This window comes from Monodon monoceros, unplaced genomic scaffold, assembly GCF_005190385.1.
Source record: "Monodon monoceros isolate NGI ecotype Baffin Bay Population unplaced genomic scaffold, NGI_Narwhal_1 Super_Scaffold_18, whole genome shotgun sequence".
In the NCBI taxonomy this organism is placed as follows: domain Eukaryota; kingdom Metazoa; phylum Chordata; class Mammalia; order Artiodactyla; family Monodontidae; genus Monodon; species Monodon monoceros.
This window is the reverse complement of record NW_021703774.1, coordinates 79686757-79703579: the sequence shown is the minus strand read 5'-3', so window position 1 is coordinate 79703579 and position 16823 is coordinate 79686757. Positions and strand designations below refer to the sequence as shown.

The window sequence follows — 16823 nt, the reverse complement described above, 5'->3', positions numbered from 1 at the left end:
TACTAGAAATGATGGTGACATCAGTACGCATGTTTTTCAAGACCTACCTCTCAATAGCCATCCAAAGGTTTGGATGTGAGTTCATAATGGTCTGACCTACACTTAAAATAAGTTTAATAGAACCAAGAGAAGCTGATTTATAAACTTGTTTCCAAGCCTGAGCCTTCCCTAAGAGGGATCCTCTTGGCTTTAGGAGGGATCCTAACTGACGTTGTAGGCATGGGGGCTACATGCATTGTGTGTCTTCCCTGGGCTCTGGTTATAAGGTCACACCATGCTTGTGAGTTAGCAAGCTGTGAATTCTGTTACTGCCATAGTCAAAGACAACAGGTAAATTCGAGTCAAGGTGTTTGGGGATTGCTCTCCCCAGACTGCCAGATTCGGGCACTGCCATGGCCACTGATGATCTGGCAAAGAACGAGAGTTTTTTCGTGACTATCAAGACCGTCGACATGGGAAAAATTCCCCACTGTTCTTGCTGAGTGAGATTGCTGGATTTAGAAAGGCATTTGCTGAGTTGCACATCTGATGAGAAGGAAGTGGGAAAAGAGAGGTTGGAAAAGGGAAAGGAGCTGGCTGGACGTGGTCCAGGGCTGCTTGCTGCTACCTTGTGCTGTCTGCATGGGGGTGGGTAGCTGTGCTTCTGTTTTCATGAACGTCATCTGGAGTTGGGGGCTAGTCATCATCGTCATCATCCTCTTCGTCAGAATTGTCGTCGTCATCATCACTGTCGTCGTCACCCTCCTCATCCTCTTCATCTTCGCTGTCACCGTCCTCAGTGTTTATCTTCCCAGAAAGCACATCCTCAATCCAGTCTTCCAGCTCCTCAGCTGTGGGCAGGTCATCACCATCTGGAATCTCCATCCAGACACTGTCAGCCTGCAGCCAGAGACAGAATGAGTGAGTGAGCGCACGAAGGGTCAGCAAGGCCAGGGGCTTCCAAGCAGCTGTGCTGAGTGGGCTCCAGGTCACTTACACTTATCAGGAATATGTGCACAGTGTTAAATGGAAATGCTTAGTTGCAGAATGGTGTGTGTAGTATCCTGTTTGTGCAACATAAAAGGAAAGGTGTATTCCATTGCATATACATATATATTTTTTTTCTATTGTATGTATAGATAGCCAGTTAGCAATGTCCTTTTACCCTGTTGGTAGATGTTCAGTCACCTGGGAAATTCTACATTTCTTTATTTTGTAAACTACTTTTAAAATTAATAATAATAATAAATAATAATAATTTAAAATTCTGCTTAAGTTAAAACAGAACAGTAGGATACAAGGTGAAAAGCAAAAGTATTTCTGGCTGCCCTGACCCCATCCCTAGTCTCATTGGTGGTAGTTTCATGGCTGTCCTACCAGAAGTTTCATATAGATCCTATATATCATATATATCCATATATTCATGAACACACACACACACACACACACACACAATGGTGATTGCCTCCATGGGCTTCTGGGCCACAGCTTCCCCATCACCCATTGAGCAATAACAACTCCCGGTGTGGGTTCCCTTGTGTAAAGAGACCTTGTTGGGCTTTGGAAGAAAATATAGGAGAGTTTACTTGTGTGGAAAGTTCTAAATAGTCAGTGAACCAGGTTAGGCTGGCTCCCAAAGCAAGGAAATGTGCCCATGGAAGAGAACCATGGAACAACAGGCTGGGACTGGCTCAGACTAGGATTGGGCCACACTGGCAAGTCTCCTGAGCTTTGGCAAGGCCAAGGGTCCTGCTTATTTCACATGGGGCCAGACTCCTATACGTGATCTTATAGTCTGGGCTGCATGGCAGAAACCAGGGCAGACTGAGGGCATCTGAGCAAACTTTCATGAGGTATACTCACATCTGTAACATTCACCACTCCAATCTGTGGCTTGAATAGGTCAATCTTGAACGTCTTTTCCCAATAGGCAACAAGCTGTAGCAACAAAAAATAAAATTAGACAGCGGGCAGAAGGCATTCCCTGTTAAAGCCACTTTTTGTGGCTGGACCCACCTGCCATCCCATCACAGTAATTAGGTCACCATTGGTTAGAGGTCTCCAAAACAGCTGTGGGCACTGAGGAAATTGAAGACTTGGCCCCAGCGTTCAGCACTTTAAATAAACATGAAAAAAAAAAAGTCATAACACAAACTGTGAAAGCATGTAATATAAAAGCTTCTACAGCTGTAAGGAAGAATATTACAGAGGTAGTCCAAAGCTGATTCCCAAGTCACTTGTGGCTCTTTTACAGTTTATGTGTGGTGAAAGAGCCATTTCCCTCCACCTCTCTTTCAATGTCTCACTTAAAAATCCCTTACCTTGCACCACTCTGCTCGGGAGATGCCCAGGAAAGCAGTGGTGTGCTGTAAGTGGGCACACGAGTAAGAAGAGGGCTTCTTCATTCAGCCAGACTTGGGTTCCATGAGGACTAATCTCTGACTAGGGCAGGGCTAAAAAAGTAAGGGGCCATGGGGCTAAGAAAATGGAGATATTCAGTGGTAGAAAGTCTCCCAAACATGGGACTTCCCTGGGGGTCCAGTGGTGAAGAATCCGCCTTCCAATGCAGGGGCACACGTTCAATCCCTGGTCAGGGAACTAAGACCCCACATGCTGCAGGGCAACTGGGCCCTCGTGCCACAACTATTGAGCTCTCACGCCTCAATGAGAGAGCCCGCGTGCCGCAAAACTGCAGAGCCCTCGTGCTCTGGAGCCCGTGCGCCACAACTAGAGAGAGAAAAACCTGCACACCACAACTAGAGAGAAGCCCACTAGAGAAGAAGCCCGTGTGCCACAACTGTAGAGAAGCCCACACACTGCAAGGAAAAGATCCCGCATGCCTCAGTGTAGATCCTGCATGCCGCAACTAAGACCCAACACAGCCAAAAAAAAAAAAAAAAAAGAAAGAAAGAAAAAAAAGTCTCCCAAACATATGGTCTCATGGGGACTGGAAGAGTATATCTACCACTTACAGCTTTAACCTCTCCAGCTGTCATTCTTTTCACCTGTAAGATAGGGATTATAGGGCTTCCCTGGTTGTGCAGTGGTTGAGAGTCTGCCTGCCGATGCAGGGGACACGGGTTCGTGTCCCAGTCCGGGAAGATCCCACATGCCGCGGAGCGGCTGGGCCCGTGAGCCATGGCCGCTGAGCCTGCGCGTCCGGAGCCTGTGCTCCGCAACGGGAGAGGCTACAACAGTGAGAGGCCCGTGTACCACTAAAAAAAAAAAAAAAAAAAAAAAAAAAAGATAGGGATTATAATAGTCTGTACTTCACAGGGTTGTTGAGAGGATTGGATGAGATGATGCATGGAAAGGATTTACCATAGTTCTAGGCAGATAGTATATTAGCCACCCTCACTGTCATTACCACTGGGCTCATGTATTGTACAAATTCTGTTTATTCTCTTTAAAACAAAGCATAATCAAGGCTTTCTGGCCATTGATCACTGACCCAGCAAGAGTTTGGGCTTTAAGGACCTGGGAGAACATGCTGAACAAGACAGGCAGGGTCTCTGCCCTCCCTGAGGGTTTTTTTTTTTTTTTCTTGGCTGCGAGGCTTGCGGGGTCTTAGTTCCCCCACCAGGGATTGAACTCGTGCACCCTGCAGAGGAAGTGCAGAGTCCTAACCGCTGGACTGCCAGGGAATTTCCAGCAGAGGTTGTTCTTAACTCTATGCAAAATGTTCATCTCTGAACATTTATTACTTAGTAACTCAGGTTGCCTCACAGCGATGGTCCCCGCCCAGAAAATGAAAGAGGTTATAGTAAGGGGTGGTGCGGTGGTGGGGTGAAGGGCAGCTATGGAGCTGCTGGCAGAAGAATTTCACCCAACACCCTTGAGTGGGCCCTGCAGAAGGACTTCTGGCCTCTAGGGGGTGAGAACAATAAGTCTCACCATGTCAGGTAGGCACCAGGCCCTAAGTTCAATGTTGCCCCAGCAGCTAAGATCTCCCACAGTGGGTGGGGACAGCCACTGAGCTTCTGCAAGTGCCCCTCCTATTTCACATCCTCCTTCGTGCATCCAGGTCTCACACTAAACACAAACATGAGGCTGTGAAGGTGGCCAAGGACGGGGCCCCAGTCTGAGTCACTCACCAGAGGAAAGTCATCTGGGTCGATCCATACGATGCTTAGGTCAGGGTTGTCCGTGTTGTCCCGCGCAACCTGCTTCAGGATCTCCAGGAACTCATAGCCATCTGAAGCAGGATTCAAGAAGGTTGAGTAAGCCCTGTGCATATATGGCTTCTAATGTGGAGAGCAGAGTGCCGTTATTCCACAAGTGTTTCTTAGGCCATTTGGTGCATACCCTCAATTATAGGATTATTCTATAAAATGAGTCAGATGAGAACTCCAGCCACAAAACAGCTTATTCAAAGGAAACAATAAACATTTTGAATAAAGAAATTGAAAGTTTCACAGGGAAGGGTCTGGTTGTAACTGAAAGCTAAATTGCATATGAAAATTGACCAGCCTTGTGTCAGAAAGTGCAACCCCAGAACAGAGAAACTCCTGTCTGGTCCTCAGTGCTCTGTGCCATCTCTTAAAACTGATAATTTATTGATACTATCCCTGAGAGTTCCCCATAGCATTTGCTCTATGGAGCAAGAATGTTTAGCCTGGATCCTTAGTTTTCTACAACCTGGAGTTCCCACAACCTTCAGACTAAGTGGGCTTCTGACTGACAGTTGGTTTCAAAGCTTTAAGATAGTAAATAGGGTTCCCTCCCCTCGTCACCATTTCCCTGCATGCTCTGCCATCCCTTTATTCAATTCGAAGCATTCATTGCCCCCCAGGGGAGGGATGATTCATAAGAAAAGCAGAGACAAGCCTCAAAGGACAAACTCATAGCTTCAAGAACACAGAAAGCCTAAATCTTGAAGAAATGAGAAAGATGAACTTTATATCATAGACAAAAATTTTGGAAGAATGTCTAGTAAGAGAAAGGATAGCCTAAACCCTCAGCGTCTCTCCCCCACTCCCAGGTAGAAACAAAGAGTTTAGATTCTGGCAAGTCCCTGGGAATAAGCTCTGTGCCTGTGTGTATGCGTTTGTGTGTACATGTGCACGTGCGCGAAAGCAAGCCCATGTAGAGAAACTCCACAGTTTCAGGGAGTCCCAGAGTATAGGGGATTCGTGCTTTGTTCTAAAACTCATGAAAATGGAAAGACCTCAGATTCTCTCGGCGAATCCTCTGGTGCAGGAAGACTAGGGCAGAGAAGAGTGTGAGGAGGCCCCACCGAGTTCTCTGTGGTTTTGAGGAACACGGACAAGGCTAGTGGAGGGGGCAGATCTGAGGAAGTCCAGCGGTTGGGATGAAGGGGACCAGTGGTGACCCTGGCATAAAGCTAGAGTCCAGACAGAATGACGGACTTCTCTGCAGATGCCAGCATGGATAGGTGATGATGATAACTCTGACCAGATGCACACTTCACACATCATACCTGAGAGCCAGCAAGACGCCGGATCCCGAGGGACGGTGGGTGGGGGAGGGGAGACCATTCATTGTCAGACCCAGTTTCCACCATCCAGTGGTAAAATCTAGGTTCAGTTCTAGAAGATAAAGTTGTATCTCTTGCATAGATGAATTTGTGGCCTGAAATTTACCTTCTATATAAGCAACTAACTCACCCACTACTTAGATATTCAGTACGGCAACTGCTCTTTCTTTGTAAAAGCTTCCTTCTTTTGATGGGGGCCCCAGCCATTCTAAGCCCCTCTCTGTGGCCTCTGTTGAACACACCCCTCCTCTCTCCGGCACCCTAGCCTTTGTTTGGCTACCTGGGGCCTCTTGGGAAAGGTTTTTCTCTGCACTTCCTCATGTTTAACATATTCTAGGCAAAATGCACACTCTTCTTAGGAGCTCTGCTTTGAGTGGGTGTGGCCTCTTTAACTGTAGCTAAATCTTACTAAAGGTTCCGACTCGGCCCCCTCAGGCCTTGTTACCTGGAAGGCAGAGCTACCCTGCTAGTAGAGAAGAGGGTCGTTATGGCCTGCAGCCCTCTCCAGCAGAGATCCGGGTGGCCTAGGTGATTTCTCCATCTGTGCTCTGAACTATATGACAAATTAGATTGTATGACAGACACTTGAGATGGATGGGGCCTTGTGTTTCAGCGCTCATTATCTATCACTGTAGGGGTTGGGGTGGAGATGGGGGTGGAGGTAGGGATACTCTTCTTGCTGTCTGATGTGTGGCCGAGAAAGTCAAATCCCTCCAGAGTGCCACTGGCTGTTGCTACTTGGACACTATGGATCTTCCTTCTCTGGGTGTGTGGCCGTGTCACAGGACAGGGACTATGGTGCCACCTGGGTTATCTGTGGATTTAAGTATCATTATACACAGACTGCAACAGGGGATTTCTCCTCAACAGCTTCAGTGGCTGCTTTCAGCAGCCGAGAAGAGATGAATGGCAATAAATAAGGTGATGTTGTCAGTACCCTGGAAGAGGAGAATCACAGGTGACAAGTCAGAAATTCACAAAGAGGATGAAACTCAACCACACACACCCGAATTCAGGTAGAAAGTAAACTTGAAGCGCAAAAGACTAACTCACATAAAGGGCAGGCAGAAACTGTCTAGATACAGTGTTGTAGAGGGAGAAGGTCTGAACGGAAGCCGAACACACAAGACGGCACTGTGGTTTTCTGATGGAAAAACCCACATAACAGGATTTATGAATAAGAATGTACATACAGGGATCGTTTCTATGTTTTAGAGCAGGTTTGGAGATAAAAAGAGAAAGATTGAAGGAACAAAAACTGGGTCCTGAAAGAAAAATCAAATGGATTGGAGTTTTTACATAAACAAGAGAAGTCAAAATTGTGGCTTAATGCCTATTTTCAAGAATACAAAAAGTTTTTGTGAGGAGGATGTTCTTTGTGTCTATGGAGGAGCAAAGCTCAAAAGACATGCCCAGAATAAATTAATAATTGAGTTGACAAAAGCTGGGGAAGTTTCTTCCGGAGTCAAGGGCAGCTTTTTGGTGTTCAGGATGATGGATTTTATAATGGGCATCATCCTTCTGCATCCCTGAATATTTCCAAGAACAGAACAGAACCTGTTCTTTAGGGAGGGAGCCCAGCATGATGTTTCAACACAAAGGACACTTGTGGCAAACAGTCCAAATCCTGGGTCTGCCGTTTAGAGTGTGACTTAGGGCAAGTTATTTAATGTCTTGGTTTCTCAACTATAAAATGGGGATGATAATAATAGTACCTATTTCATAGAATGACTGTTAGTTAAATGTGTTAGTGTCTCTATGGCACTTAGATGGTGCCTGGCACATAGTAAGGTTTAGCCATTATTCTTCTGAAATGCTCTGACATTCTTCTGCTTGAATACAAGGAACCTGGCCACTCATCTGTTCGTTCAATGCATATGTCTTAAGCGCAATGATCTGGGCACAAGGGGGCAGTTAGACACAGTCTCGGCCCCGTGTGTCAGAGAAGACATACTCCCAGGCAGTTACACCAGGAGGTGGTGTATCATGGAGCTATTCCTTCCGGGCCCTGTTGCTGACTCAGTGACTGAAGTCTGCAGGGGTGGCTGTACCAGGTGGTATGACTATGAGTACCTCGCCTCAGTACATGGTTAAAGCACGGTTTAATTACTTTGTTTTAAAGTCATTAAGCTAATTTGGACATTCCTGATCCAAGGCTCACAAGCCCCATACCTTTCCCCCCATTATTCCCCAGCCTTGAATACAGACCTGTTGGAATGGATTCTCATTCATTTGGGAAAGCGGAATTAAGGCAGTCACACTGGCCTCGCACGGATTCAGTCGCTAACATTTTAAGTTAGAAGTTCAGTTTCCTCTTAGGGACAGTAACTATTTCTTTGTAAAACAGGTGAGCTGGAAAAGGGACACGTCCACTGTGGACCCTCCCTTTTTGACCAGGAAGGCAGGTGTAGGAAGCCACATTTCGCTTTTTTTTTTTTTCACATTTCGCTTTTGTAATTCAATGTGAAGCAGAAGACAGTTCACAGTTGCAATTATATGAATGAATGAATGAGTTTGAAATTAATGACTGTTTCCTTTATCAGTGATATACACAGCTAAGAGGCCTTTTAAGATTGTGGCCATGTAGTTCTCGAAAGGAATAGCCCATAATTTCTTTCAGAGGTAGGTTAAGAAAAAAAAGGAAATATTATTTTGAAATTTGTAGGCTAGCAGTTATTTCACCATTGAAACTAGAGGACAATTCTCTGCAGTCATTAGTTAGAGGAGCAGCCATTTTCAAGGCCAGAAGGGACTCCCAAACATCCCACAGATTCAGGCAGGTGTATAGCCCCACCCAGAACATTTGTCTGTCTTCTCTCCTGAATGTTTCCAGGGCTGAGCCCCTCGGACCTCCCTAAAGGTCCACTATAGAGTCAATAACCCAGACAGACAAGAGTCGTTTTCTTGCATCCAGCTGAAATCTCCTTTTTTCTCAAGAAGATCGTCTCCCAACTTCTTCCTTTATGAACACAGGACATTATTGCTCTTTACATGCAGGAAGTCTGCGATCATGTAGCCCAACTTTGACTTTATGAGTATTTCTTGAGCATTTACTGGCTACTGAGTCCTTTCGTATTTAATCTTCACATCTAGTCCTGATGGAGGTTAGGAAGATGTTTTTATCTCCATTTTAAAGAGGATGAAGTTGAGACACAGGGAGAGTACCTGACTTGCCCAGCATGACATGCCAGCAAGTGGCAGAGCCAGGATTCTAACTCAGGTCTTTGGTGTGCAGGTCGAGAGCCGTTTCCACAATCCACCTGTGGTCTCCACATTCCTACCAAAACTGCTGCATCTTCTTGCTCGAATTTGCGCTTGACAGCCCAGTGCCCAGTGTAAAAGTTTCAATGTGAGGGAAGCAAGGGCAGGGGCATGGGGAGACACCCGGGTGGAGAGGGGGGCTGGTGGCCGGCCCCTGCCCTCCTCCGGAGTAGTCAGGGTCCCTTCCCCTCCTTCTAGCCTGCCGCTAAGCCACACACTCCCCAGCTACAGCCTGTTTGGTTGGCTGTCTCAGCGATTTCCCTGAGTGCGCCTGGAATCTCAGAGGTGGCCCTAACTAAAGAAGAGGGGCCCGGTGCTGTGAAAGCTGTGACTCTGTCCCTGCCACACAGGCCTGGACCCTGAGATCCCACGACCCGGGGTCGAGGGCTCAGAATGGGCCAGGTTTCCCACGGCGAGCCAGAGACCTCTGGGAATCACATCCTGTGGGAGGGGAAGCCGGTGATTATGCTCTCCTCCTTTCCAGGCAGAGAGAGCCTGGTGGGAATGAGGCTGCACAAGCCCTGGGGGACCAGTTCCAGGCCAGTCACAGCCATGTCAGGAACCAAGGCCTGTCTGGCAGAGACACGTGTGTCTCAGACCAAGCAGTGGCCCCAAAGTAACAGGCCCAGGCCCTCAGCATGCTGCCCACCCAGCTCTCACACCATCCTCTGGACCCAACCTCGGGGACTGGCGGTGCTCATTCCATAAAGGCACTGAAAGACCCTCCCTGCCGCCACACCATGTGCAGTTATGGGACTCGGGGTCTCGCCCCTGGAGACAGGCCTAGGCTTGGGAAGCCAGGCTGTTTGGCCCAATCCTGTGGCCATTGCTTCTACAGCAGACGACACAGATAAGCAGGCATCACGCAGCTTGGAGGTTGTGTCTGGAGTTTGAAGACCCTGCACAGGTCACTTAACCTCTCTGGGGCTTCCATCTCATCGTCTGAAGATGGAGAAAACAGCTCCCTTATTACCTTGGGGGCTCATTGATAATAATGATACCGCTGTTATCATGTGTGGCATTTGCAGAAGGAACTGCAAAATTTTCTGTCTTTCTTTCCCACTCCATCAACATTTAATTCATTTCAAGTGTTAATGGGAGGGATTCATTTTTTCATCGGGCAGGTATGTTCTGAGTGCCCACATGTATTAGACCCAGGGCCAGGTGCTGGGACACACAGGTGTGGAGGGCAGTCACCTGAGAGGTCCCCTCGCAGAAAGGCCCACTCAGTAAGTGTGGAGGTCTCAGAAAGCTGCGGCATGGCATCTGAAGCTGGGCCCTTTGGGAGCCTAAGGAGGACAAGGTTGAGAGCACCTCCCAGACAAGGCGAGTCACCCAGTCACCTGTTAGAGTGAGACATCCGCTCAGAACCGGGGGACATTGTGTGGGCGCCATGGTCCCGAGATGGCATCTGCGACATCAGAACACCCTGACACTCCTTACTGCAGCCCTCCTTCTCCGCTCTGTCTCCTAGCTCTCGGGGCCCAGCATTGGCGGAAAAGCCCAGCGGTACAGCTTTGCAATACGGAGGAGCGCAGGTGGTAGTTATAGAGCTTGGGCTTGGGGCTGGACTGCCTGGGCTGGAATCCCAGTTCTACCGCTGACTAGTCACGTGACCTGGGGATGCTACTTAACTTCTCCATGCCTTTGTTTCCCTATCTGCATATTGGGGAGTGATAGTGACAGTACCTACTGCGTACAATCGGGCTGCTGTGAAGATTAAATGTGTTGATATTTAAGGGCCGGAACTACGTTTAGCATTTAGCAAGAACCAAATTTTAAAACTGACAAATCAAATTTAAATTTGGAAGCTCAGTTAAGCAGTTGCCTATTTGAGGCAACAGGTGTCAAAAACGAAATCGAGGCTGTTGAAACTCGGTTGGAACAAGGGCTTGGAGACTTTGATTCGGGGCCCCTCACTGGTTGTGCTCCGCAGGCGCAGACGGCAGCCGGTTCGCGCATTTCCAGCTTGTTAGTGCTAATATTGCCAGTGCCCTTGGAGGATACCCACCCAGCATGCGCTCACGTAGAAACGCCACTTTGTGAACCGTTCATCGACTGTTCTAAAGAAGATGTCAGCCTGATGCAGACACATCTGGGGGCGGCCGGGGAGACTAGTTCATGTTCAAACCTGTCACACAGTAGCTCCGGCGGCATTCTGAGCGCAGGAGCTGAGAGGAGGCTGTGAAAGAGGAAGCCGGGCCGCACCACAGGGCACCGGGCAAGACCAGAGAGGCGGAAATGTCCTTCCCAGCCAGGCCCGCCTGCAGGGGCAACGAGGATGAGAGCTCACCGCAGAAGAGACCTAGCGATTACGCTCCGGGCCGGAGAGCAGTCACTGCAATCCCTGAACACAAGCTCTCGGCTGCGAATGTCAGAACCGCTGTAAGAGTCCTTGGGAGACCCGGGTCACTCAGACCTTTGTTATTGCTGCTGCTGAAAAATCGTAGATTCCAAATTTGGAAACATCAGTGGGGAGCAAGTTTGACTTTTCTTCATTGATCGGGTGCTCAAGCTTCCAGATGGCTCCGCTCGCTCTCCTCACTCCCTCTTCTTTCTCGTGCGCTCTCGGCTCCCCCCGCCCCCATTCCTTGCAGCGGCTTTGCGCATGCCCAGAGCCTGCAGCTGGCTGGGGAGTCCTGGAGACGGTAGTGTGGTCAGATGGACAGTGACCAGAGGAGCCAACCAGAAATCTGAGCTCCTGTGTCCGCTGTGCCTCTAACCGTGTGATCTCAAGCGCGTCGTTGAACGTCTCTGGGTCTTTCAAATGTTGGAGGTGCAGGGGCTGGTAAAGGACAGCAGAGAGGAAGGAGGGCGGGCTAAATGGTCACCCAGACGTCCTCAGGGGTAGTAACTCCAAAGGGCCGGCAGACACAAGGCAGGGCCTTGTGGTTCAGGGTGCGGCTGGGGAGCCAGACAGCGCTGAGCTTAATTCCAGCTCCACTGCTTCCCAGCAAGTCAGCTGCTCTGGGCCTCAGCTTCCTCAGTTGTAAAGTGGGAATAAAAGTAGCACCTCCCACGTGGGGTTGCTATGTCACCTAAGCATACGGTAAGTCACCATCATCACCACCTTCTTCCTCAGAATCAGAATGGATTCAGAGGTCAAGAAAGCCTGATAGAATTTGAATCTTGGCTTGGATACATCGAGTGATCTGGGCGAGTCATTTAACCCTTAAGAATCACTTTTCTCATCTGACGCTGGGATGATCATTATTATGCATATATCACAGGGTGGCTTTAGGGACCAAATAGGACCACCTCCATAAAGCTCACAGCACAGTTCCTCCAGACTGTTAGCTCTTTAAGGAGAGCTGTATTATTTTCCTGGATGTATGACCCGTTTTCTTTGGCGAGGGGTTTGGTTGGCGCAGTGGGCCACATGTAGCTTGTTAGCAAAAGCAAGGTATATGAGGAAGTACCATCTGGGTAGGAATGAAATTCCTAGTCCTGCAGCCAGGCCCCTCTGGCCCGGTTACACATCAGTGACCTGAGAGTAATGACTGACTAGTCGCAGACTCAGGGACTTTCACGGAAAAGCCTTTCCCTTTCCCAGCCCTGAGCAGGCCAGGCACCCCCCCCCCACCCCGTCCCCGCCCCCCGCCCCCCCACCCCGTCCCCGCCCCCGCCCCCCCACCAAGGAAAGATGCTGTGAGCTCCTCCCCCTCCCCCCACCCCCAGCGCATTTCTTCCAGCTTCCCAGTAACAAGCCCCAGCTTGGGCTCCTTTGGGGCAAGACACAGCTTCGGGCCCAGGGGTGTTTGTGCAGGGAGGAGGTGGAAGTAGTTTCTGGAGCTTGATTCATTACAGCAGCAATCTCGGTCAAACAGGTTCCTGCAACCTCTCGGAGGCCTCTTTGTTCCATTGTTCCAGAAAGCCAGACAGGCCTCCCTGTAATCCTGGGAGGGGGAGGGGAGGGGGGAGAGGGCGGGGGAGGAAGCCCCCTGGAGTCTAGCCAGCAGGCTGCTGCGGATGGCGATCTCCTCTCTGTTCACACAACACCAGGGGATCCCATTCTGTTTGATTATAGCTTGTAAACCTTGGGCAACTGGCTTTCTTTGCTATTTTCTTCTCCAGGGGCTGAGGGGTGGCCAGAATCTGTGGAAAAAAGCTGGAAGCATACTGGTATATTTTTTTTTGGACGCAGACTAGATTTTCTTGAAGAGTTTTTCCAAATCTGCAAGTCAATGATAGGAAAACTGGGATATCAATGGACATTCAAAAAAATTAATGAAAAAAAAAGGGGGAAGTAAGCTTTCAGATAATTTGCAGCATAAATTTGTTTTTCATACAATGGAATATTATTTGGCCCTAAAAAGGAATGAATTATTGATACATACAGATGAATACTGAAAACATTATGCTGAGTGAAAGATGCCAAGCACAAAAGGCCACGTATTACATGGTTCCATTTATATGAAAGATCCAAAACAGTCAAATCCATAGCGACAGAAAGTACATTAAGTGGTTGCCAGGGGGTGGGGGAGAAGGGAATAGGAAAGGCTGCTAATGGGTATGGGATTTTTCTGAGGTGATGAAAATGTTCTGGAATTAGAGAGTGGTGATGTTTGCACAATTTTCTGGACATACTGAAACTGCTGAATTGCACACTTTAAAAAGGTGAATCTTATGTGGATTATATCTCAATTTTTTAAATTGCATGATAAAACATTTGGGTTTCAGCCTGTAAGAAACTATGGAGGCTGATAATGTGTTACCAAAAAACAAAACAAAACCCAAAAAACTACTGGTCAGACAGTGAAGAACTGGGCTAGTCTCGGTCAGTCATCCGCCTGTCTAACCATCTGCCCACAGGCATTTATCGAGCACTTTCTATGGGCAAGAACCGGGTATATTGATGAATGAGACAATCTGTCCCTCCTTCATGGCCTCCCTCTAGCTCATTGTGCCCTCTTGGGCAGTTTGTTGAACTTCTCTGACCCACTGTTTCCTCCTCTGTCCCTATGAATGTATAAGAGGCTGAGGTCCTAGGAAAATACGACACAATTGTATCTTACCTGGAACAGTGGTTCCCAACCCCACGGTGCATCAGCACTTGCCTCAGAGCCCCGTGAACTGACAGGTGTCTGAGGGTCCTGTTTCAGTCAGCCCCAGGTGGCTTTGTGGCACTCTCAGGTTGGGAATCCCTGCCCAGGCACCTCCTAGTCCAAAGCCTGACTGCTTAAGCCATCCCAAAGGAAGTTCCCTGCCTTCTCTGGTTGCATTCTGGATTGCCCCAGGTCTTCCAAAACACACTTCAGAATCACCACTGACACCTCCCTTTGGGGACCCTTTATTCACAGAGCACTGCTGAAGGGACCCGGCATTTTACCACCTGCAAAATTAATTTTTCCTGCACTTCACTTTCCACTGGTGTTAAAAAGAGTGAAACCAGGAAAAAGTTCCAAAATAAAACAAAATTACACATCCATTTATAGGGTCAGTTTGTACTTTAGAAATAAGCTGCTCGTTTTGCCCAGTTCTCGTTATTTGGGGGAATATGTTCTATGAAGTCTCCTAAGCACAGACAATATTTTTCAGACCAAAGGGTACATGATTGTTATTTTAAGGTAGGATTGTGATTCACATAGGCTAGGTCACAACATTGGTAAATGAACTTTAAATGTGAACAGACGTTTACACACACACACACACACACACACACACACACACATCCTTAAAGCTAGGACGTTTTAATATCCTCAACCTCAGTACTTGGTGCTTCTTCCTAGCTGGACAGGTAGGCAGAATGAGGTTCAACGTTCTGTTAGCTGTGCGCACATTTGAAAGTGGAGTCGTCCCTAACAGGCGACCACCAGGGGGCGCCCGATACCTTGCGGTTGCGAAAAACCGGAAGTGACGGAAGAGAGGATGAGGGCTGACAAAGGTGAGAGGTCAGTCAGGCTTAAGGTGTACAGGAGCAGACAGGGGGCTTCCTACCTGGATCACTCCTCTCCGCAAAGGCCACAATGTGGATCCCGTTCAAATCATCTTCCTATGGGAGAAAAGAATCAAAGTTACTCTCCTGGGTAGGGAGGTACCAAGGACAGACTCAGAGACTGGAATGGAAATGGGAGGTGGTGGAGGGGGGTGGACGCAGGGGCACAGAAGAGCCGAGCAGGGCATGCATTCAGGACAGGAATACTGATGAGCCCCTGGGAGGAATGTGTGGAGTTTGATCAGTGGGTTTGCAAGACAGGAAAACGCCAACTGCACACAGACATTAGCACTAAAGAGGCCTCACCCCGGTGGGCTGGTGGGTCCAGGAGAGCAGCAGTAAAAGGCAAAATGAGGAAGAATGTGAGTCTGGTTTATCAGGAGCTGTGAGGGCAACAAGCGTTCCGGACACAGCTCAGTGAGTGCGCACGTCCGTCTGTGTTCTCAAGAATTCACCTCCAGCAAATATAATCGGCGATATACCAGATTATGGAAACTTCCGAATGCTGCTGACAGATCCTGCAGCTGTCCCCAAACAGGCAGCAGACAGGACTCTATGCAATAAATTAGGATGTGGGTCTGTTTTGGTCACACGAGGATCACATGCAAGTGTAGTGCTTCCCTGTTAAGACATCTCTTATTGAAGAAGCAGAACCTGTGTGGTCAGTAGGGGATGCCTTGCTGACTGTGACCTCCAGGTTGTTTCCTTGGGGTCCTTTCTGCTCTGGAACCCAAGCTTGCCAAAGCAGGATAGGCCTCTAAAATGTCATGAAAGTGGGAGGCTACAGGGAGAGTCTGGAATTTGGAGTTAGGGAAGGTTGAGGGTGTGACAGTAAAAGTGTGTGTGGATGTGAAGGCTGGGACGAGGTAAAGAATCTAGAGAGTATTTCAAATCCATGGACAAGCAAGTGGCATTCCATGTTTCTATGTCCTGGGCAGAAAGGACCATATATGTGCCTTGTGTCTCCTCTGCATTGATTATTCCTGCAGAAGGAGAAGCGGGAGCTTGGAGGGTCCCCTCTTTGGGAAATGTGATCCTCAGAAGACCTGGAGAGTAAGTTGTGTGAGAACGAGGCACCGGGGACAAATCCAAGTGAATATGATTATCACTGACACCAGCAGAGGGATTCACTGGATGCCCTGAATGTGTCATATCAGAATCATTCTAGGGAAAAAAAAAAAAAACTCCAGGCATCTCAACCCTCCCATGATCTCTGTTTCCATTTCAATTGATTTTAATGCTGGTGCAATCCTATCTAAATGCTAATTTTTTCCCCTTTGAGTTTGGAATGGACAAAAACCTCCAAATAGCCTAAGAGAGATTAAATGGAAAACATTATTATTAAAAACAAGAGAGTAGGCACTGCCATGGTCAGACTCTCTGGGGAATTGAATTTTACAGATAACGTGTGTGTGTGCGTGCGCGTGTGCATGAGTGCAGGTTTATTACACAAATCCGACAGCAACCAGAAGGGGAGTCTGAGGTTTCACTATTTTACATTTGCTATTATCGCCAGACAGAATATCTTGATCAGTTCTCATTAGGCTGCCCCGTGTCTCTGTCTCCTGCCATCAGTTGGAAGTAAGCAGTGTTAATTCTGTTCATTTCTGTGTGCCCTTCTAGAATGCATTTGGAAATTGGTTTTAGAATTAAGAATCCATATTCGTTTGCTAAGAGGCTGCTTATAATACAGCTGTCACTCCCCAGGCCTGAGGTGGTCCCTGGATGGAGAGCCATACATAACCCAAAGAAAGAGCCTCTCTCTTTGTGGGTCTCAAAGATTCAGCCCACAAACCTGTATTGAACACCTGCAAAGAGGCAGGCGCTGCTCAGTGCCAGGTGTTTTCAGTATTTTCAGTAATAAACTCACAGAGCAAGAATCCATGGACAAGCCAGTAAGTCAGGGTTACTCAATGAGAATCCAATGTGCATGGGGGGAGGAAGAGCCGAGCTGACCATCCACGGGCCTGAGAATACCCCAGGGGCTTTCTCTGAACCCCACAGCCTTTGCTGCCCAGATCACCCATTTAGTCATCGCCTTGCCTTGGAAATAACCTTTTTTTGTGTGTGTGATACGCGGGCCTCTCACTGTTGTGGCCTCTCCCGTTGCGGAGCACAGGCTCCGGACGCGCAGGCTCAGCGGCCATGGCT

At 48.2% G+C, this 16823-nt stretch overlaps 1 protein-coding gene across 2 annotated transcripts in view; it reads right to left on the bottom strand.

The window, feature by feature from the left end:
* Nucleotides 1-675: 675 nt before the first annotated feature.
* The window catches only part of CASQ2 (calsequestrin 2), a 61503-nt gene continuing 45355 nt past the window's right edge, over nt 676-16823 (bottom strand). The window contains exons 8-12 of one of the 2 annotated variants that reach the window (XM_029229862.1): nt 14675-14729; nt 4074-4174; nt 1843-1917; nt 771-879; nt 676-698 (exon numbers count right to left, since the gene is read on the bottom strand). In XM_029229862.1, coding sequence (XP_029085695.1) covers nt 676-698; nt 771-879; nt 1843-1917; nt 4074-4174; nt 14675-14729 — 363 coding nt within the window. Of the gene's footprint in view, nt 880-1842; nt 1918-4073; nt 4175-14674; nt 14730-16823 lie in introns of both variants that reach the window. The other variant, XM_029229861.1, reaches the window with a different exon arrangement.